Below are 22982 nucleotides of genomic sequence, written 5' to 3'. Positions count from 1 at the left end.
GGCATTCGGCAGATGAAGGGAGATGCAGGCCAGGCAAGCTCGACAACAGAGGTGGATCCAGGGGGGGGAAAAATCATCCCAGGGACATCTGATCTCCAACAAACAAATAGGTCTAATGAGAAAGATTTGTGCCTTTTCTGTCCTGTAATAGCCAACGATGGATATCCTCATGGATCAATTGCAGTTTTCCCTACGACTGCATTTATGGTGCTTCACTTAAAAGGCAATTCTGGTGTGAGATTTGAGATGTGATTTATCCTCCTTGTACTGCAGATGATAGAGGCTGTTCATTTTTCTCAAAGAACGGCAAACATCAGGAGTATGAAAACATAGTGTGTCAGGTCCAGTTTAACGTATCATCTAATACAGTATACTTTTGTGCCTTTGCATCAGAATCCAATGGGCTGATCCTAGGAATGTTTCGTGGGGCTTCCTTTATATTTATAATCATTAACACTATCAGGCATCCAAGAAGTTTTGATAGTTGCTTGCAAAACTGATCAAAAAACAACTGATAGACATATGAGATTGGAAGATTTTTAAAAATAGAGTGGGGAAGTCTATAGGTGAACAGATTGTGTTGAATAATCCCCAAAGATACTTCTCCCTCGAGATAAATACCATCTATTTATGTTTCATTTATTTATGTTTACACGATACAGTATGTTCATAATATATATACAAATTAAAATGGTTTAGACTCCATTTGTATTTTGAAAGTTAAATTTTAAAATAGGAATGGGAATTATGGAACCAACGTGCCATGTTTAACTCTGATGAGGAAGTCTTATTTTTGGCTGTGTCTTTGGCTCTCATGGTAGGTCTAGGTGAGCCTCTGGGATTTAACTTCTTAGCTACCTCATTTATCCTTTCAAGGAATTGCTCTTTCACCAATAACAAGGGTCTTCTGGAGCTGAACTCCCTGGTGCTTTAGGGTGTTATTGAGCCTTTACTTTCCAAGTCTACCCTTGTATCCCCTCGGTCATTGCTGTCCTTTCATTGCATTTAGTATCTCTGTACATGCACAGTTCAGAAAAGGAGAGTCATTCTGTTGACAAAGTCATCTTTTCCCATGGATAGCTAACATTGAGGACAGGAATTAACTTTTATATATATTTATATTGATTAATTGATTCATTCATTCATTTAGTCAATCAACAAATATGTTTTGACCATGTCTTCCCAGCTCATACTTTTCTAGGGTGACAAGAATTAGGCTGGCTCCTACCATCTCTCCTTTCATATGGCCTGTTTCAAGGGCACAAATGGAGGCCCTTAGATAGATCATCCCAACCTGTCTCAGCAGCCACAGGTGTGTGGACAGTGTGGCCTACACATCTGAACTCTGTCCATACCACTCCAGACAGCAGCCTGGCACCTCCCCCTGCCCCCACACCATCGTGTTTCGGGATGTGCACATCCATGGCATGTACCCCCTCAGGAGGATAGACCCAAGGGAAAGGCCTGCACATGCCCTGGGAGTGGAGTCAGGGTCCTTGGGGAGGGAATTCTGGGATCCTGGGTATGCAGACAAGAAGGGAGGGTTTGATCTCCAGGTAGGAGCATCCTATTGGCTCTGTGGACTTTTTGCCTCGTGAGGAAGAACTTGCTGGAGGAGTATGGAGTGAGTACCTCTAAAGTTCCCGTGCCTAATGCCCAGAGGTAAGGGCAGTATGGACCAGGCTGATTGGGCCCCTGCCTTGTGGATCTGGCCTCTGCCTCACAGTGGGTTTGAGCTATGACGATGCTCTGGAACAGGGCAAGTGCAGGGCATGTGTCCTGGGAGCGTGCAGTGGGATAGCCAGGCTTTCCAGATGGCTTGTCCATCGCGGCACCCCATCCTCTCTTCAGGGAACTTCAAGCCTGAGGTGCGTGTTGCCAACAAGGGCAGCGTGTGCTGGACTCTTCCCCAACAAACTTTGTGATGTTATCACAGATTCAGATCACGGGCAGAGAATAGATCTGTACCTAGTGGTTTACAAGGATTGTTAAACATCGTTAGCTGCCAGCTCTCCCCTTTCTCTCTTCCCCATACGGATTTTATTGTTTGCTCTGAAAGGTCTGGGTTTAAATGTAATGTTTCAAGAATCAGCTCATTATGGCTGAATACTTTGTTTTTCTTTTTTTCTTTTTTTTTTTTTTTTACTAGTTTACTGGTACCCTAGGAGAATCCTGGGATTGTAAAAAACTGTGCCTAATATGTTCCTTTCCTCACTATTTTTTTTATTTTTATGAATTGGAAAAAAATCACTGAACATGCCAGTAGCCATGCACAGGTGAATTGACAAATTAATTTTTTCTTTGGGAGTTTGTGTAGAGGAGTGATACCTGTTGTAAGACAGGGTTACTTGGAGTTAAGAGCTCCACTAGGGCCAGGCATAGTGGCTCACGCCTGTAATCCTAGCACTCTGGGAGGCTGAGGCGCAGGATCACTGGAGGTCAGGAGTTCAAGACCAGCCTGAGCAAAAGCAAGACCCCATCTCTACTAAAAATAGAAAAATTAGCCGAGTGTCATGGCATGTGCCTATAGTCCCAGCTGCTTGGGAGGCTAAGGTAGGACGCCAGGCACTATAGCCCATGCTACAGAGAGAGACTCTGTACAAAAAATAAACAAACAAACAAGAGCTCCACTAGGAAATGTGGTCTGCCCTGATACTTCGGACTAGCTACTAGAGCTTGCTGTACCTCAGTTCTCCCATCTGGAAAGGGGGCAAAAATAGAACCTTTCTTATTGAGCTTCTGTGAGATTAAAATGAGCTGATGCACATAAAATGCTTACAACAGTGCCTGACACAGTTGTGCTCTACTGTTTGTGTGTGTGTGTGTGTCTATCCTCAAACATATTTTGGAGGACAGTGTACTCTGTAAGGCAGGGGTAGGGGGGAGGACTGGAAAGCAAAAGATTGTGCCTTGAGTGTGGCACTGAATAGGCGTTGCAGCTAAGAGGACAGATGGAAAGGGCACCGGTCCCTTTATTGCAGCCATCATATGCCCTTTGGCTTGTTTGCAAATTAGTCTCGCCTTGTAGGACCGGTGTGCTCAGCTGATTGGAATATTGACTATTTGTATGCTGAGCAATCATGAGTCACATTTAGCCACTATTATTCAGGTCATGGCCTTTGTTCCGCAAGTTTGGTTTGTTTGATAGTCTTGGCCCATTTTATTTATCAGGTTGTTTACTAACAGTTCTCCTGGACGCTGGAGGTTAGCCGTCAGTTTGTACTCCCATGTTCTCTTTTAACTATCTTCCTCACTCTTTAACTGCAAGGCCTTTAAAACACAGACATCTTTTTTTTTCTTAAAAAAATCACGGTAAAACAAACGTAACATAAAATTTGCCATTTTAACCATTTTTAAATATACAATTCAGTAGCATTAAGTACATTCACGTCTTGTGCAACCATCACCACCATCTCCAGAACTCTTTTCATTGTGAAAAACTGAAGCTCTGTACCCATCAAACAATGACCACCCGTAACCCCTCTCTAAAGCACCTGACAACCACCGTTCTGCTTTCTGTCTCCATGAATCTGACTACTCTAGATACCTCAAAAATGTGCATCTGTTTCAACAGTGATATAGTCCTTGAATTAAAGATTATTATAAGAGATTTGTTTAGGGCTTTTAGATGCATTCATGCTTTCTTTCCGCAAAATAACCTCCGTTTGTTGTGGCCTTACACAACCATGCATGATTGGGATCCCTGTCCACTCGCATCTTTGTAGTTTAACTCCAAAGAAAGTAGTCCCCAGCCTTCTGTAAAAACAACTAAAGGTTAACGTGAGAAGTGAAACACTGAAAATAAAACTGGAAGTGTCCCTCACACTCAATCTCTCTCCTGACTCCCACAGCCTATAAATATTGGCTGAAAAATTGTGCCAAGATCAAAACAGACCTTCATAGAGATCCTAAAATTTTACCACTGGAATCATTCTCCTTTCTCGATGTTATGCCTGATGCTTATTTTTCCTTGTGCCATGTTTGATCTATCCTGAAGCTGGAACAGAAGTATTAGTTCCAAAAATTCTCTTGGTATGGAATGATTTGACCTGACTGGAGGCCAAGAGCTTTCGAAACTATATGCGGCTGTGATTCATGCTGACTTGAATGCTTCTTAGAATTCTTTTGGCCCAGGCTAATCATTGCAGGTTCTTCCTCACGAGTCATAAATGGAACATTGGTTGGCTTGAAATAACAGGGAAAGAGGAAAAGGCATTTAAAACAAAAGATAATTTATGTGTTGGATTGAGTTTCAAGAAGATTTCACTTTTTTATGAGCACTCACTCTGAAATGTAAAAAAAATCATAGGTGAAATTATTGTATTTACTATCCCATTTCTTGAAAACAACTAGGATGAGGTCATTCAATAGTATCAGCATATTGTTCATAATAAACTCTTAATTTTTATTGAATGCATATTAGAAATGTCACGATCAAGTTATCATCAGTATTTGAATAAATGATAACTATTTTATTATAATAAAGTTAATAAGGTAAAAATGAGAGGGAACAAGGAAAAAAAAAAAAAAAGACAAGAACTCCAGCTAACCCTGATGGTTGGCATAGTTGTTGTAACTGAGTGCAACATTTGTCCTCAACTTCCTGGCAGCGAAAGAGAAACTCATTATTAGGAAGGAGAATGCCTACTAATTCCACAGGAACACAGCTTTGTCTGGCGCTATGTTCTGAAAGGAATTTCTTTTGCAGGGACAATGAGTGATGTAATGCACAGCTTGTATGAAAAATACAGAAGTAGATTTCATTTTCTTCCTGAGAAAACCAGTGGAAGTTAGAGGAAGTGACAAGGACATCCATTCTGCAAGGAGGCTAAAGTGGTCCAAGGATTTAATCTCCTCTCCTAGGGCTGTAATTATAACACTGATACAACTCGGAATCTTAGACTCTTATGCTGTCCTGTCCTTTCCTGAGCCAGGCCTTGATAGAAGCTGGACAGCACATGATTGGAGGTTGTCCCCTCTGACCAGAGCCTGCAAAACTTTAGTCTCTGTTGCTGGTTAAAGGCAGATCCATTATCTTTTGGAAACCAGACAAGCAGGTGGTGGGGGCTGATGTCCTTTTATAAAGACCAAGCAGCCTGGCCTGTGTGCTGGTCCAGGTAGAAGCCACCCCATCTGCGTACAAAGATGGACTGCAGAGGTGCCAGCAGAAATCCAGGCTTGCAGAGGTGGGGTGGGAGGCAGCCCTGTGACTGCTCCAGAACTTGGACAAATGCTTGATTGAAACCCCCAGAGTTCCACCCCGCAGAGCAGCAGAGACGGTTTTGGCCTGGAAGCTATTAGGAGCAGGTGTTACCAGACGGCCTCCCCAGCCACAGGCAAAGCTCCCTTAGGCTCCTGCGGTGCCTCCAGCCCTGAGAGGAACGGTCACCTCGTGAGCCTGCCAGGATGAATTAGCTGCGGTGTGCACCCCAAGTCGCTGAATGAGCTGACTTGTGTTTCTGGTGGTTCTATTGACCGATGTTCGAGTACACCTGCTCCGAATAGAAACTGTGCTAAACATCAACTTTTAAGCCACTTGCTTCACAGTAGTTCAGTATCAGGACCGTTTCTGTCCTGGAACTCTCCGTGGTTTAAGACGGTAAAACCACGTCATGCACCTGTTGAGTTACTAGTCTTCCTATTTGCTGTGGTGGGCTGCTGTGACCTATCAAAGATCTGAGACCTAATGTGAAATATTTAATGATATTAAGTAAATTAGTTGCAAGCAAAAAAAGTTGTCAGAAAAAAACCCACTCCTCCTTTCTCCTCCTGGTACCACTGTACCAAGTATCACATTTGCTTAGCTATGTCTGTGTCAGTTTTAGTTCATTACAGAGGAAGTTTCTAAAGGTTCCAAAACAGGTAGAAGTAATTTTTTTTTAAAAAGTGAGGTGTTTTTATTGTAGCTTCTGTGTCATTTTATTTGATGAGGCTCATTTTAGGGAGTCTCTGCACATTTCCTGCCAATGTAGGAGATTAGGAGCATTGAGGTCTCAGAGGAAAAGACAAGCAAAAATTAACTCAGGTGTCCTAAAATCTTCCCATGGGCCAGTGAAATAGCTTCGGTTGGTTGGGATGTGACCAGTTTGAAATGTGCTCCAAACCCCTAGGGACAGTGCAGCTGACGGTTGCCAGGAGGAAATGCTGGGTCAAAGTCTGGTGGACTTTCTGTCTTTTTAAGGGAATATGGAAATTCAGATTTTAAAAATCTGAAATCTTCCCATTTTAAAATGTTAGTGACTAATACAATTTTCTTCAAGAAAATGAACACCCTTTTTGACCAGATCCAGACCCCATGCTGCTTGCTGTGACTTCTGGGGTCAACCAGTTTATAAGATTTACCCATCACGTTATTTATAGGCCTGGAGTCCAATCTTAAACCTGCCTGCGAGGCTATCCTAATAAGTCAAATTAAACGTACATTTTCCTGATGGAGACTGATGTGTTTTATGTAGAGAGCAAACCTTACTTTTTTTTTTACAATTAATTTTTCTGGTCATCAATTGTGGTATTCCTCATTGGAAATCACCTTGTTAGTAGAGACAGATAAGAAAAATGCTATATAAACACTTAGAAATCCAGTGTATTTTTTTCTTCACGATATTTTGAGGAATTTTTCGTGTACTTTATGTACTGAAGAGAACTGAGACATTATCAAGTTCAAATTTCCTTACAGATATGGGCACTGGAGAGGAAGCTCACCAGCTAGTTTGTAACCAAACCTGGCCTTTCATTCATTTTAAATAATAATTAACACTAATTGAGATCCTCATATGTGGACCCATTTTCTAATTTTCCCAAAAACCCTGTGAGGCAGTTACTGTTGTTACCCATTTTGCAAACAAGGAAACTGAGGCATAGGGACTTGCCCCAGGTCAAATAGCTAGCAAGAGGTGAAGCTAGGGCAGTATGTTTATCCCTCGCGCCACACTGCTTATTGTTTTCCAGGCACTTGAATCCGTAAATTCTCAAGGTATTTGTGCTGTTCTAAAAAGCTGCCGTTCTCAGAGCTTGGCATTGTGTAGGAACCCGAAGAGTTCTTATTTATCTCCTCTTACTGCTCTATGTATATGTAGTACAGGAGATCATCCTATAAAGTGTTCTCACGTTTTGGTTGTTGTTGTTGACTTTTGTTTTTAGGCTGTAATTATTCGTGAAGGTCCATAATGCAGAAATTCTAGAAATTATTCCTCATTGAAGGTGCTGGATTTACAAGTCCACAGTCCTAGCAGTGTGGTACAGTAGCTACAAGCTCAGACTTCAGAGGCAGGTACATCTCGGTTCAAATCCTGTTTTGCCAACTATGGGATGTGACCTGGCATGTCTGGGCCTTAGTTTCCTCTTCTGAGAAACTCTCCTGGTGGCATTATTTTGCTAGGAAACAATCCTGGGGTAGCCCCCTTCCTGGCACCAATTAGCGCTCTATAAAAAGGGAGTTAAGGTCATGGTCAAAAAGAAGCTGGAGTGCTGATGCTGAAAGGCGTGGGCTAGGAGGCTTTTCAAATTCAGGTGCTTTACATTCATTTCCTCACAGCTGGGGTTAAGCATCCTTTCAAGGAGAGAGCTATAGGAGCTATAGATTAAGAGAGTCTGATCTTATATATCACTAGCACCTGCTCATGGATTGACTTTCCAAACTCTTTCTCAGCATATTTGCTGAGAAACTGAAGCTGCCTAGCTGTGGACCCATGGACCAAGGGCAGTTCTTTTTGAAGCTATTATTATATTCCCTTTGAAATAAATCTTATGGAAGAAGGTATCCTTTCAGAGTTGAAATGCCTCAGCCCGTGGCTGTAAACCTGGGCATTTGAGTTATATTTACTTTTATCAGAGTTATCTCTATCTACCCATCAATTCTTCTATCCATCTTTCTGTCTAATCTGGTGGTAGGGGTGGAGGGTGGCTGGGGTAGCAGGAAGTGGTTCCATTTTGAAGAGTCACCATTTGGAGTCTTCACTGCTCTTTCCATTTCATCTTGACATGTTGCCAAAGTACAGTTCAGGTAATAAAGTCTAAGCTAAAGGGAAATTTTTCTTTGAGTAATACCGCTGTTAAGTTAATACACATGAAAAAAAGATGCATTAGAAACCACTCTTTGTTACTTGGGAAGATTTCCTAGAGGAATCATTTGATAGGTTGTTAAAGCAAATGTGAAATCTTTTAAAATATGATGAGGACCCTTTCCAGGAACCCGTAATTCAAAAATATTTCTGTGAATTTTTTCTAAAATTACCTCTTTTCTCTTCTTTTCCCAAAAATCACCTGTAAGCTTTTTGTAAAGCCTAAGAAAAGGAAATTGTATATCCTCAAAAAAATGTGTTAGTAGAGGTTCTGAATGTCAAGTTAGGACTGGAGAAGCTTTGGTGACAATGCAAAACAAGATGACAAATAGTATGGACTTGGCTTATGTTGAATTCTGTATCTGTTGACTTTCTGATAGCTCTTCAAGGCTCAAGCTCAATGCCTTTTCTCCATTTAAGCCTCCACTGACCTGCCCAATCATATTTCCAATCTTATTTTGTAGTACCTTCCACTATGCCCTCATAAGACAGGTGCATGTAACTCTGCTTGGAACCTCTTTTTGGCTCATCACATCTTGTGGCAATGAGCACTGTCTCCCCTGAGAGCCTCACTTCCTCCAAGATCAAGAACAGCTGAAGATTCTTGGAGGCCATTTAGAGTCTTACATTTCTAAGACTGAGAGGTTCTGTGGCAAATAAATGCTCATCTGCCAAGGGCAATTAATTTTTATCATTTAAAAAATAAGTACTTTGAATACATTGTGTGCTTGTAATCTAGATTCACTTCTAGATTGGATGAATTTTGTTTCAAAATTGGTTTTCCATTATTGTTTTTACTTTGTTTCTTTATTTTATACATGATAAGTGAAGTTATGTTATATGATCATAATCTTCATTTTGATAGTATTGTGTCTCTTTTGTGCACACGTGTACATATGTCTGATTCTTCCAGTGGGATTATATAACTCGAAGTGGAGGGTTGGCGTACCTGTTTGGTGCCCTAAGTGAGCATGCATCCTGTGAGCCTCAGCTCTGTGCCAGGAAATGGAGATGCAAGGCAATGAGTAAGAGCCCTACATTTAGGGGGTCAGATATGTTAACAGAAAAATAAAATTGTGGCTACAAAGAGTAACTCCCATCCTTCTAATTCTTAATTACAAACTTAAGAAGTGCAATAAATGCTAAAAAATGCTTGCCAATGGATGTAATAAAAATGTTCTGATCGGAAAAAGCATTTTTGGTGCTGCCTACAAAGCACTCAGGCAGTATTTTAGATCTTGTAGAGTCCCAGGAGAGATTTAGATGAATATATTGAGAAGCCCTTAAGCATATGGGATCCAACCATTAGGGCACTAGATAATGGTCTTGGAGTATATAGTAAATGTGTGAAAAACAATAGCAAAAACAGCCCTCATATGTGAAGTTCTAGCAGTAGTCCTACATATGGAAGAGAGAGGAAGAAGGCATATTCTGTGCACAACAGGATGGGCAAAGGCCAACAGGGATTCTTGACAGATTGCTGATGGACCAGGGGGGCCAGAAGGGGTAAGTGAGAGAGATTCTTAAGAAGTATCATATTACAAAAATCCAAATCTACCATCTCTCTTGTCACTATTTAAAGGCTGCTGATTTGATTTGCTTAACAGAAGGAAGGCAAGGTCTGCAGGTTAGAGGGAGGGAAGTTTTGTTTTCTGAGAACCAAAGCTCTGCTTGATCTCATGTGAAATTCTTATGAGGCAAGCGCCAACACAGGAGCTCTGAGGGGAGGAGGGGCTGGCCTTGAAAACCCCTGAGGCCTGAGCTCTCTGCAGCAGTGGGCATAGGTCAGAGGACTTAGAGGTTGTCATGGAGAGAAAGCGCGTGACAAAGGCCTGTGCCAAAATGCTGGGCCTTCCCACTGCTTCCTTGGAGAATGATGGAGCCCTTTTTGGAGATTTTTATTAAGCAGAGGTGGACTCTGTAAAGAGCCCACAGAGTGTCACAGCACTTTGATGGGGACGATGGGGAATGGTTTTCTGAAGGAAAGCCTGCTTCGTGGCCTGTGGGCGGCCTTGACTGGGCTCTTCCTCTTTCCTTCCTAACCCTGCCTTGGTCTTTGCAGAGGGGCTGCCTTTTGTATCAGTAGCAGTGAGATGGGAGAACGAGGAAGGCCTGGTGTTGCCAAGATCCTCTGGGAGGCAGGTGGAAACTACCAGTAGGGGGCAGCACAGCATGCACCTTAGTCTTTGGCTTCTGCCCAGGGCCTCTGAGGCAGAGAGCAGAAGAATATGGGACTGTCTGCCATTTGGGTGTTCCAGGGAGCCAAGGACCTGACCTCAGGTGTGTTTGTCCACTAAGTCACTGAGAAGGCCTGGAGTCTGGCCGTTATTTCACATGTATGGCATTCTCTCTCCTTTTTCTTTTTCTTCATAAATTTTAAAAATTCAAAAAAGTACACCACCACAATAACTTCATGTACTTATATTCAGAACTGATGCTTTAACATTTTTTTGTTGCAAGTCTTTTCTCTTTTAATAAAAGAAATAGTTTAGCAATTTAATAAAATAAACAGATTAACAGCTTAAATTTCTTTTTTATAATCTCAGATCCATTGTCCTTTCCCAAAGGACATAGAAATTATCTTTTTATACTTTACATGTATACTTGACTGTGAACACCATGTGATTTTTTTTTTGTATATTTTTAAAAGGTCACAGAAAGTGTTTTCTATGTATATATTGGTATACAATTTTGCTTATATTCTTTCTCACTTAGCATGGAAGTCTCTTTCTGCTCAAATACATAAATAGAATTCAATCTAATTCATATATTTGACACACCTTATATTTAAAAATTTTTGTTCCTTTATGATGGACACTTGAGTTCTTTCCAGCTTTTGACTATTACAGTGAATATTGCAATATTTTATTGGCCACATTATGATGACTATTATGTACTTGTATCCATGTGTGAGAATTTCTCTTGGGTGAATATTTAGAAGTAGACTGGGCAGAGTGACTCACAACTGTAATCCCAGTACTCTGAGAGGCCAAGGTGGGAGGATCCCTTGAGGCCAGGTGTTTAAGACCCACCTGGACAACATGGCAAGACTTGGTCTCTACAAAAAATAGAAAAAAAAAAAATTAGCTGGGTGTAATGGCCTGTATCTGTAGTTCTAACTACTCAGGAGGCTGAGGGAGGAGGATTGCTTGAGCCCAGGAGTTTGAGGTTACAGTGAGCTATGATAATGCCACTGCATTCCAGCCAGGGTGACAGGTGACAGGCAGAGCAAGACTATGTCTCTTCAAAAAAAAAAAAACAAAAACAGAATTTCTGGGCCACAAAGGGTGCTGCTTTATAATTTTCCAGGATACTGACAAAGTGCTCTTCAAAGTGGTTATGTCAATTTATACTCTCTCCACCAGTGCAAGAGAAATTCCCCACATCCTTAGCAATGCTTTATATTGTCACATTTTAAGTATTTTGTCAATCTAGTGGGAGAAGAATAGTATGTCATTGTTGTTTTAATTTGCATTTCAGATTCCTTGTGAGATGAGCAACTTTTCACACACTTCCTGGCCATTGAGGTTCCCCTCTGTGAATTGCCAGTTACTTTACTGGCTTCTTTTCTAACCCCAGGATTCTTCACATAGTGGTAGCTAAGGAGAGTGTCCTGGGGGCGGATTTCAGCAGCAGTTTGTAGCCAGCATCTCCATTGTGGGCATCTCTACAGATGGTAGCTTACGAGGGGGGAATTCTTGGAATCTATTACTGGAGGAACACTTGCTGACCTTTTAATCCAGCTCTTCTGTTGGTCTTTCCATTTTGACAAGGACAAAAATTTACTTATTTATCCTTCACAGTGGAATAGTATTCTCTAGTGAATATATTTCATAATTTCACATGGTCCTCGTGATGGTTTTCAGCAAAATCTCCTGACTGGTCTTACATCCAAGGACAATGGTGCTTTGCTTAACTGGCTTATTTTCATCTCATGAATACTGTGAATTTAACCACTGACCCAGTCTGTAAATAAAAATCTGATAAAAATGCAATAAAAATAAAATAACCGACATAAATAAAGAAAAGGTAAAGATAAATGCTTTGGGCCGCAGATGTTGATTAAATACCTATACGGGGTCAGGCCTTGGAAGCAGGGAGGAAACAGCAATGATGCAGGTAAAGACAGAGGAAGAACTCTTGAGTGATTTCAGAACAGGGCAGGCACCTTCCAGCTAACTCAGCTGGAAGGAGTGGACAGGAGAAGTCCTGATCTGTGACTCCAAAGGAAAACTTGCCCACGTTATCTACCCTTTTTGCTGTCAGTTGCATGAACAAAACATTACAATTTAGGGGTCTCTGGAATGCAGTTCTTATTGTGAGATCATTTAGAAGAGTGAGGTCACTGGGGTCTCTATTGAAAATGTTAGTGGAATGGACATCTTGGAAAAATGTGTCTAAAGTGTGATAATTTTGAAACATTTCATGAAAACTTGCTGTTGAAAATTGAGTTTTTGGTTCAAGTCTTGAACTCTTTCCTTCTTCTGTTTGTGGTGAGAGAGAGAAGGGAACGAAACTTCCTATACATCTATTAAGTGCCAGGCCCTGGGTATCAGGCAGAACCAAGATTTTTTGAGAGGAAGCTGCCTTTCTATCTTGGAGGCTGCGTTTTTATGTAACAGGGGGACAATATTTGTGTGGATCCTTTTAAAATTATTTCTCTGGTGTAATTTTGTTGGCTTAGAAAATATACTTATTTTTTATTTTTAAAAGTTATTTTCTAAAGAGATGCCCACACCCTTACTGCACATCTTGTCATCATTTTCTTTCCCCTACTGGGTAAAAGGGACCTTTAGATGCTAAATATATGTTCCACCCATTGTTTAATTTTTTTTTTCTTTTTAACTCGTGTTGTTAACAGCAGGGCTACATATTTGTTTTCAGTGTCTTAATTGGAATATGTTATGTATCTTAAATTTTTTTGAAAAGAACGGGGAAAATTCATCCTGGCATAACTTCCTGTAGTGCCTTTGTAACCCCAAGTGTTGTTCATCTGTCTGTCTGTCCATCCATCCATCCATCTATCCTTAGGGTACCCTGTGCAAGGTAGTGAGCCAGGTGCTGTGATGCATATTAAGAGTTATAAAACAGATCTAACTATTCCCAAAGAAGTTGTGATTAAGAAAAGTGAAAAGATAGGTACTTAAATAACTATTGTACAAGGTAGAGTATAGGAAATTCCATGATGGTGGTTTTAATAGCTATGTGTTTGTATTACTGGGAACTTTATTGCTTGTAAGTGACAGAAATTCAAAACAAACTTAGGTTAGTGACATCTCACTTCAGAGATGGCTGGATCCAAAGGCTCAAGTGGTATTTTTTTAGGGTTCTGTCTCTTTATATCTGTTTAGCTCTTTTTCTTTCTGAGTGCTGACTTCATTCTTGGACAGTCTCTTTTCAGAAAATTTCCCAGTGGAAACCCTGGGCCTGTGTCTTCAGCTATGATCCTGGAGAAAGAGCAAGACTCTCTCCCAGCATTCATTTATTTAACTTTATCTTGGGAAAGATTCTCCTTGATCTAATTGAGGTCACATGCACATCTGTAAGCCCACCATCGTGGCCAAAGGGATGGAGTTCTCTGTCAGTTCACTCCTATATTTGAGGGTTTGAGGGGTGGAGGGAGAAGTGGATTCTTGCAGAGAATGCACTAGGGCTCTGTGGGGTTTATGAAATGTGTTCCTCAAAGGAGAAATTGGTATTGTTACTGACAATGGTGAAAGGAGCGGATGCTAGGCCAGGAAAAGAGAGAGAGGGGAGGGGAAATGCATGTCAGTGTTGTAGGAGGTAAAGGAGGGGGCGGCTGCTTCTCCTGGAATGTGAGGATAGACATGACTTTTCTCATGCAGTGATCACACCAGCATCCCAGTGGCTGTCACCATAAGGGTGAAACACCTTTGAGAGGTAGGAGATGCATTGCCAGGGTATTTTCATCTCTGTACACTGGTGATATCCTGAAATGGAAAGAGAACTGAACTTGTTGGGCGAAGTGACAAAAGATGAGGAAAAAATTGAAACCTGGTGAATTGGTCATTAGCCATTAAATGGATCATTCGTGGTTTCTTCTCAGTTATGCTCAGTTTTGCTACCCTTGCTGTATTTAAAAGCAGCAAGGAGAGGTGCGGAGGGACCACCCTGGTCACCGTGGTGAGAATGGATAGAAGTTACCCATTCTTCATGTTATTGCCTGCATTCTGAGTCACTGGTGTTCACTCTCTGCTTTGTTGCAGTTTCATTGCAAATCAGAAAAGGTTAGAAATCATCAATGAAGATGATGTTGAAGATTACGTGGGACTAAAAAATCTGTGAGTACCCAGGTCCTGTGCACATTACCACAGAGATTTTTCTTGTTCTCTACTATGGTCAGGTGGGCATTCACAGGTTAGTTCTAATGTGCATGCAATTTATGTGTTTTTATAGGACAATTGTGGATTCTGGATTAAAATTTGTGGCTCATAAAGCATTTCTCAAAAACAGCAACCTGCAGCACATGTAAGTAGAAGTTGATTCTTTTGCTTCCCAGGACCCAATTTATTCAGTATTTCCCCCCTCTGTTTATTTTCCTTTTTTCCTAACTCTAAACCTCCTTTTTTAAAGTTAGTATAGCTGTGATAATAGCTTAGAAACATTAGCTTTGATTTTGTTTGATTTCTGAATAGCTTCAGAGGGGTACTTAGAACAGGCTGTTTATTCCCTTTCATGAATTTCTGGGCCAATTCCATCTTGGATAGAGCAATAGGCCAGCAGCAAGGAGTCTGATGTGAAAACTATGTCCTTGTACAGAGTCCTTGGTTCTTTTCCTTGGAATCATGACATGCTCCCTGGAAGACATCAAACTAGTGGAATTGAAAGAAGTTGACTTGGCCTTGGCCTTTTTAGAAAACTAAAAATTACTTGTGCTTCTCCCCCACCCCCCAAATAGGTCCTCTTTTGAACCTTTATTTTCTCAGAGTTTTCTATGTGAAGAAAAAGTGAAAAAAAATCAATCATGGGACACGCCAAAGGTTCAGACAATTATTAAAAATAGGAAGTGTTTTTCTCAAAGTCATGTTAATGCTTTGTCGACTGAAGTCAAATGGAACTATGGAAAATGGCAGCTATTAGGTGTTTGTCGCTAAGTCCTCTGGAGTGGCTTCTTCATTGGCAGAAGCTCACCCAAGTGATGAATGTGTCTGCATCCCTAAGCTCAGATTGGTGCTCCCTATCCCCGGAGTTTTCAGTGGGAGCTTCTTCCGGAAGATTGTTGCCTGCACTCATTGGCCCTTTTTTGCTGTACCGATTCTCTTTGCAACAACACCTCACAGGTCTCCTACCTAGTCTACAGTTTACCTATGGAACTCTCACCTGCATCATCTCACTTGATTTTTTTTTTCTGACAATTGGTAGGGAAGATCTTTTTTATTCCCATTTCATAGATAAAATAAGAGCAAGGAAGTTCTAGGACTTGCTCAGTCTGCAGAACATAAGTGGCAGAATCAAGACTGCAGGGCTAACTTCTCTCCAGGTTCTTACAATATGAGTACAGGAAATAAAATTTGTACCATCCATATAATTAGAGAATCAGCCTTTCTTCTAACATTTGTCCTGTTTCTTTTCTTGGGGAGAACAGTTCCTTGGCTGATTTCCATGCCAGTTATAAAAGAAATCATTCTCTTAGAGCAGATCACCTGGACACTCTACTCAGATTTGTTGATGTGATGGAAAAATGTTCATTTCATAAAGCCAATATCGTGGCTTCATGCTTTATAGGTGGCATTAATGATGAAGTCACTTTAAAAATAAAGTCTGCAAATTAAGATATAAAACATTCTGCAAAAATGTGATGAAACTCCAAGAAACTTTATTAACACATTTCACTTAAATGCTTTTTGGCATCATCTCTGCAGTTGGTTTGCCTGAACAAATCTGATGTCTGCGTAGGCCTTGATAGCGTAAACAAGAGAGAAGTTGGATGGAAGAAAAAGGCAGAATGCTCTAATGCAATCACTTAAATGTAATTAATGACCTCAATGGTTAAGTTCTGGTATTTTCATTACAGCTGACCTTAGACCCAAATTACTCAACACCCACATTTTACTGGCCTTTTCAGCTTATCTCTTCTCCTAATGTTGTGATTTGGACAGTGGGCTATGGTTAATTGCAGTTTTATTAGTATACTAAGTTATTACTTTACTACACTTCTTAATTTTTCTTGTTGCATGCTATTTATATGAGTATGAAAGCCACTTTGTGTATTTTTTTCATGGTGGTATGTGCTAGGATAATTTTGGTGGCATTCTTTGTACAGTATACAGTTTATATAAGGCCAAATATCTGTCCCAGTCTTCCAGAGAGGTATTATATGAAAACAGGAAACTAAAGAGATATATAGTTTCCTTAAGAGGCAGTAGTCAGGATATCAGTCATTGATCAAACTGCAGAAACTGTATTGATATCTGTAGCCATTGTTGAATAGTAAGACCGAGAAATTAGGCAAGTGTCAGGCAGTTATGAAGAATTTGTCAGATGTCAGTAAGTTTCATATATTCACATGATGAAGGAGGCTCTTAATCACCAAAATACAAAATTAAATTAAGTAGTTTGCTTTTGAGAAGGACAGGGAAGGAGGAAGAATTTATTCAGGTGTCTGCCTTTGCAGATCTTAGACCTAACCTCTGCTCCTGATGAGGACCTGGGAACTGGCTTGGCTTACTCTGCCCTGCGCGTCCACATGTAAATTGCACTCCTACCTCAAATGTCAACACAGTGGCGTGCAAGGCAGCTAGCTGGCAAAGAAATGTGCATTAAAAGCTCTTTCTTCTACTCTGGGATATATTAATATCAATTATTTCTTTGAGTTTCCCAACATTATAAAAATGTGTACAAGATCAGTTTATATCACTTTGGGTTTGGGGGAAGTTCGAATCGGACATCTTTCTCACTTTCACCACTGCTCCCCCTACCCTGTCCATATTAGCATCACGTGGAGGCTGCCCAGAGCCCCAGTGACTGGTCACTGAGTTTATTTCTTGGTGCCTTTAATTCCTGTCCAGCCCCTAAGAACCCAGGGACTGTGAGAAAAGCCAGTATTTGTGTTTTCCAGAGGCTTTGCAGAGGTGCTAATTAGCTCCTTTGCAAAGCTCTAGAATCAAACAGTAAGAGGATTGTTGATTTTTTTCTGTCCCCTCTTCCTTCTTTTTGGCTTTTGGCCCCAATAATAAGTATGGTTCATAAGACTCATCCTGTTCTTTGGCCCGTAACCCTGCTCTGTGCTGTGCTGACGGCAGCCCCGCAGGGACAGGGGCTCCCAGGGCCGCATTTTCCCAGCTGACAGGGAGAACCTTTACAGCAAGTTTCCTCTTTCTTTGTTGCTTCTCTCTCTTTTCTTGGGGAGGAAGGGGAAGGTTTTTTTTGTTGTTGTTGTTTGTTTGTTTGTTCTTTTAAGAAAGGTGGGACTCTGATGAAGATGAAAACATTTTTGCCTTAAAGACTGTGGACTATCTAGGCAGAATGACTTTTCAATGTAGTATATATACCCCAGTGAAACCCATTCTTAATTTGCATTCCAAAAGACGACATTTATGTGGGCACATTTTACAACTTCCTGGTGGGTTGTTTTTCCATGTGGGTGAGCACTTTACACTCAGTGTGAAGAGACAAGATGCAAGTGTAGACGGAAGGAGGGTGCCCTGTGTAGGTAGGGGGTTGGATGAGTGGAAATCTCAATATAGAATTAAGCTGGGAGTGGACACACACATTCTTGAGTTACGAGATGCCAGAGCGGGCTGTTCTTCATTCACCAGCTGACCAGCCATAGCCCATGTGTCAGCTCTTGGGTTTTGACCCTTCTCCAAAGATGACTGGTCAGACACACTAGGATACTTCAGTGATAATTTCATTGGGCTGACACCACAGACTGGCCTAGGTAAGGGACCAGGATCACTGTCACCCTCCGATCTACAATCTCAGCTCAACACTTGTTTTCCCAGGCAGGAAGCACACACTGAAAAGTTCTTGGCTTCTCCTGGTTGTTGAGGTCTTGGCTGTTTTTGTGAAAGTTGATGTTTGTTTTACATTCATGTACTTACAAAACACATGTCTTGAGGCCCAAGCATTGGACACTCTTTAAATAAATTCAAACAATAAACAAATTCACAGAGAGAGTCAGTTGCCAGGATTATGGGTTTGAATTCCCCACCCCAAAATCCCATGGCACTGATCATTGGAAACTCCCATTCATTGAATAAAACCATATATTTAGAACATGTCAGTAAATTCATTATTCTTTTTTAATCATGAATATGTTCTTTCATTGTCTGGCTAGTCCAAATCTCAAGGTGGTATGTTGCTAGAATAGTTCAAGATAAAATCTGACTTATTCCTTGTTATTTGATTTTGTGTTGTTCTTATCATGGAATTATCTAGTTATCTCAGCCATATGTAAACAATCTCAGCAGAGTTTTTCCATCAATAAATATGTCCTTTCTATAAACACATATTAAATTCAGTTGATACTTAGAGTTTTGTGTGCCATGTAATTTCAAAATATTCACTATGCTGTTTAGTTTTAAAACATCTTTTTTCCCTACTGAGTTTAGTTTTAAATTATATCTTATTTTACATATTCTCCGATTAATTGTTTCGAAGGTTGGGATCTGTATGAGACATATTACTTGGCTCTGAATTAGTAAGTGAAAAGTAAGCTTTTAGGTAAAAAAGAGACTAAAAATAGACAAATGGAAAATATGTTCCCCTTCCCCCAAAGGCAAGAACAGTAGGCAAAACTAAGCTATCACTCCAGGTGAAAGAAAGAGATAATTGGATCTAAGTAAAGCATGCATAATGATCAAATAAATTATATTTTGAAAACAAAATCTCTATTTGAATACTTTTTTCCTAAAATGTAACATTTTAAATTCACGCTTAATGTTTTTGATTCCTTTCAGCAATTTTACCCGAAATAAACTGACGAGTTTGTCTAGGAAACATTTCCGTCACCTTGACTTGTCTGAGCTGTAAGTAATGATTTTGTGTGGCATTTGGGGAAAAGTTTTCAAAGGAAAGGGTAATTAAGTATTTTTTTTAAGTGAGTGATGTTGCAGATCTATTTTTATATCAAAACTCTTGAAAAATGATTTCTCAAGTTTGGGTCTCTTGGTTTTTTATTCCCTCATGAAGACATGTTCAGTAATTAAAAGAAGTAGTAGAGCTCTCAATAGTAACATATCATTATGCTTAGTTTAAATGTCATTTTTACATAAATAATTTTTTTTCTAATAGAAAAAGAAAAAGAAGGGGGCTTTGTGTTAAAATGGCTGCATAGCTCATGGTATCTGTTTGGTTCCTGTTAGATCCAGGACCTAAAGCCAAGCAAACCCATTCAAGGAGGAAATACCCATAGACAAAACTCTCCCTGCTTTTGTCCATCTTGGGGAAAGGGAGCACTGGAGGAGAGGTAGTCCTTCTCCCCACCCACCCATCTTTGGGAGATTTTCTTCTGTATCTGCCATTGCATTCAATATTTATCCTATGTCCTAATTCCTCTGCTTCAAAATGATAAGAAAAAATATTGAAATGTGTTCATGACTAACAGCTAGCATTTTCAAGTGTGCTCAATTCTTTATGTTATCACCATGAAGCAAATATGAACTTTTTTCATTCCTATGGTAAGATACCCCAAAGAGCCCTCATGCAGAGGCTTTGTGGGGCAGATGTGGGCCCAGAAGGACAGGGCCTTTAATATCAGGCAATGGCTTTTGCTTAAATTGTATGTTGCCTGGATTGTGGAGTCTTTTTATGAAGGTCCGTCCCTATTCACAAGAAAATTGTGCAGATTGGAAGGTGCCACTAGTGGAGAGACACAACAAGTTAATAGGTAGTAATGGGGGTTACAGGTGAAAGTTGTGGCAGTTGGCAATTATTTGGAATAAACTTAATTCAGGGAGTTGAATCACTAGTGTTTCTAACACAGGAATAGGCAGGACAAACTAAAGGAAAAGATATATGAAATAGAAAAAGGTACTTGGTGGAGAAATTCAGGGCATCATTGCATAAAAGGTTCTTGATGGATTAAAAATTAGAGTTTTAGTTTCAAATTCATGTCTTAATATTCTCCCTGCAGCATGTTTAATCAATTCATCCAACAAATGTTAGTTGTGTACCTGTTATAAATCAAACTGACATGGCACTAAGCCATGGGGATGTAAGGAGAAAAGTTTTTATGGTCTAGGATTCTGTTATCCAGTGGGAGAGGTAGAAACTTACACAGATAAGTGTAATGTGCTGTAATAACCGTTGTAAAAGGAGTTTGCACAGTGAGCTGGAGAAGAAGACAGCTGTCTGCTAGTGTTGTATGGTCATTAGGGACATCATTTTATTCACAATTGAAACATCCCTTCACTTCTTTACCATCTCTGCTGCTTTAATTGTACCTTCTTTTCAGAAAGACTCTCTCAGTTTCATGTACTCAGACTCCGGGAAACACATTAGATTAGTGGGATTTAAACTGGTTGTGGATTTCTTCTGCATTATATTCCATATCTCGTAGCATCAAATCCTATTTTGGTGTTGGAGGGACACTGGGAGGCAATCGAGCAGACATAAAGTAAACAGGTCTATCATGACCACATTTTCCCCAAAGAAACTCCTGGAAAAGTCTCCAGGGATCCCCGAGATTCTTAGAACCCAACCAGAAAACCACAGGAGTAAACGATGTTGCCAAAGCCCAGGTCCTGTCCTCGCAGAAATCTCAAGCATTGTGGTTAATGCCAGGCAGAGTCTATGTAACGATTTTAAATGGCCTCATTTAAAGGCTCATTACCATAAATGGAATTCATCTTAAATAGGCCACTGAGTATTATAAATAAGCATTTAAAGATTTTTTTTTCCTTGTGGTTTTTATATTCCTCTTCACTATTTCCTCTTTTACCCATAGCAGGCCACAGACGTTCAGGCAGCCTGGCTGAGGTCTGAATGGCGGTGGCTTTCTTTTCGTAGACCTTCCCACAGTGGGCTGTGCAGCTCAACCCGGAGCTCAATTGCTTTGCCCTCAAAATCCCTGAGTTTGTCTGTGCGCGTGCGCGTGCGTGTGTGCGCGCGCATGCACGTGAAGGAGGGCTGTGGCTCCCTTCTGGGTTCTCTCTCTCTCTTGTGCACTCCCACTTCCCTGCCTCAGTGAAACCGACTGGTTGCATAATGCAGCAAGCCAGGGGTGCCAACCCCCTGGCACTCACACTTTAGTCTGTGCTTTAAGTTGAGTTGAAATTTTTTCTGCCCGCCCCTCCCCGTTGGAGCTTATTAAATGATAGCACTTGAGTCCCTAGCCTGGTCAGAAATGAGTATGCCAGCGTTCCTGAAAACTTGTCGGCGTCTTCACTGACGATCTTCTTAATGACTCTGTAATACTCATGATAAATTTGTCGTGGCACCTATTTCTCCACGTTGAGACACCTTATTTTCTATCCCATATTTTGACGACTTCTGTTCCTGTCTTGTTCCCCCTGTTATTCTGTATGGTCTCACAGTGGGTTTCACTGTTTAGCCTCTCCTGTGGTGTTTGCACACAACAGAAGCTCGGTATCAGATAAATAAATGAATAGTAAGTACTGTTAGGCTATGAAAGTGGTATGACTTTCAAAGCTTGCTGGCTAGACAGAATTCATAGTGTGGTATTTCATAAATACCAGCGTAGCTAGAACTAAGAAAGGAGCCTGATCTGTCTGCATTTTTGTTCCTTGTAGGATCCTGGTGGGCAATCCATTTACATGCTCCTGTGACATTATGTGGATCAAGGCTCTCCAAGAGAGTAAATCCAGTCCAGAAACTCAGGATTTGTACTGCCTGAATGAAAGCAGCAAGAATATTCCCCTGGCAAATCTGCAGATACCCAATTGTGGTAATTTATTTTTAAATCTATGAGTTCTAGTTGCTATTAATTATTCTAATTGCCTTGGTGTGGTAAAGAGTCTGGGAAGATTACCACTACCCAGATTTTATATGGTGTGCTGTCAGTGTCTCTAGTGAATCAGACAACATTTGTGTGCAGCGTGGAGAAATCGGCTGGGAGCAACTTTGCTGAATATTCTTTGCAAGTAGAATATTAATTTGGAATGGGTGACTTTAACGTGCACAGAGGAAAAAAGCAAACTGTTTATTCCTTTGTTTGTTCATTTCTTTGTTTATCCATCATCCATCCATCAACATCCATCCAAAAAATATCTGCTAAGAGTGTGGCACTTGACTGGCACCCAGGCCAAGGATCTCAGGGGGATGGAAGTGCCCTGGCAGCATGAGCAGATGCGATTCAATCCAGCACATTCCCTTACACTTGTCTTCCTGCCAGATGTCTGTGTCTCTTGATGGGGTGCCCTCAGTCTGCCCTGCTGCATGCTACTCCCCACGTCTGGGTTTAAGATCTCCTAATTTACCATCATCCCCTACTCCCCTCTTCGGCATTTTCATCTCTAGCATTTAAAAAGGGCACCGTATGGCAAAACCAGAGCTCATGTGAGTGCTAGTGAGTTACAAGGAAGGAAAATCAAAGTGTTCTGCTTAGGATTTTACTATTCTTCAGTGACATACCTCTGTGATACCCACATAGCCATGTTATTCCTCCTTTGAAATTTGAATCAGTTAGTCAACAAGCTAACAAGCCACAAACAACTAGTTTGATCTGGCCTAGTGGTTGGTGACACAGCAGACAGCCATGTGACACCTGGTTCTTCTCCTTGAGGAACTTGGGTATTAACCACAAACAATGGATTCTTTGTGTTGGAAGACTCTCTTATTTGAGGTCTATTTTTATTTAAGAGAAACATAGCTGCTGCTCACACTTAGTGAGAGTGTAATAAAAATAAAGATAAGTGTTTGTTTCTTACCCTGAAGGGACTTAGAAGACAGCCATCACCCTTCCCACAGATTTTTGTCACAGATAGAGCCCTTTGGTTT

General features: G+C 40.7%; 1 protein-coding gene across 9 annotated transcripts in view; it reads left to right on the top strand.

Annotated features, from left to right (window-relative positions):
- The window catches only part of NTRK2 (neurotrophic receptor tyrosine kinase 2), a 343235-nt gene that overhangs the window by 15192 nt on the left and 305061 nt on the right, over positions 1 to 22982 (top strand). For all 9 annotated transcript variants that reach the window (XM_069474074.1, XM_069474072.1, XM_069474075.1 and 6 more), the window contains 4 exons: positions 14288 to 14362; positions 14478 to 14549; positions 18983 to 19051; positions 21776 to 21930. In XM_069474074.1, the coding sequence (XP_069330175.1) occupies positions 14288 to 14362; positions 14478 to 14549; positions 18983 to 19051; positions 21776 to 21930 (371 nt within the window). The remainder of the gene's footprint in view (positions 1 to 14287; positions 14363 to 14477; positions 14550 to 18982; positions 19052 to 21775; positions 21931 to 22982) is intronic.

This window comes from Eulemur rufifrons, chromosome 7 (assembly GCF_041146395.1).
Source record: "Eulemur rufifrons isolate Redbay chromosome 7, OSU_ERuf_1, whole genome shotgun sequence".
In the NCBI taxonomy this organism is placed as follows: Eukaryota; Metazoa; Chordata; class Mammalia; order Primates; family Lemuridae; genus Eulemur; species Eulemur rufifrons.
This window is presented reverse-complemented; position numbering and strand designations above follow the sequence as displayed.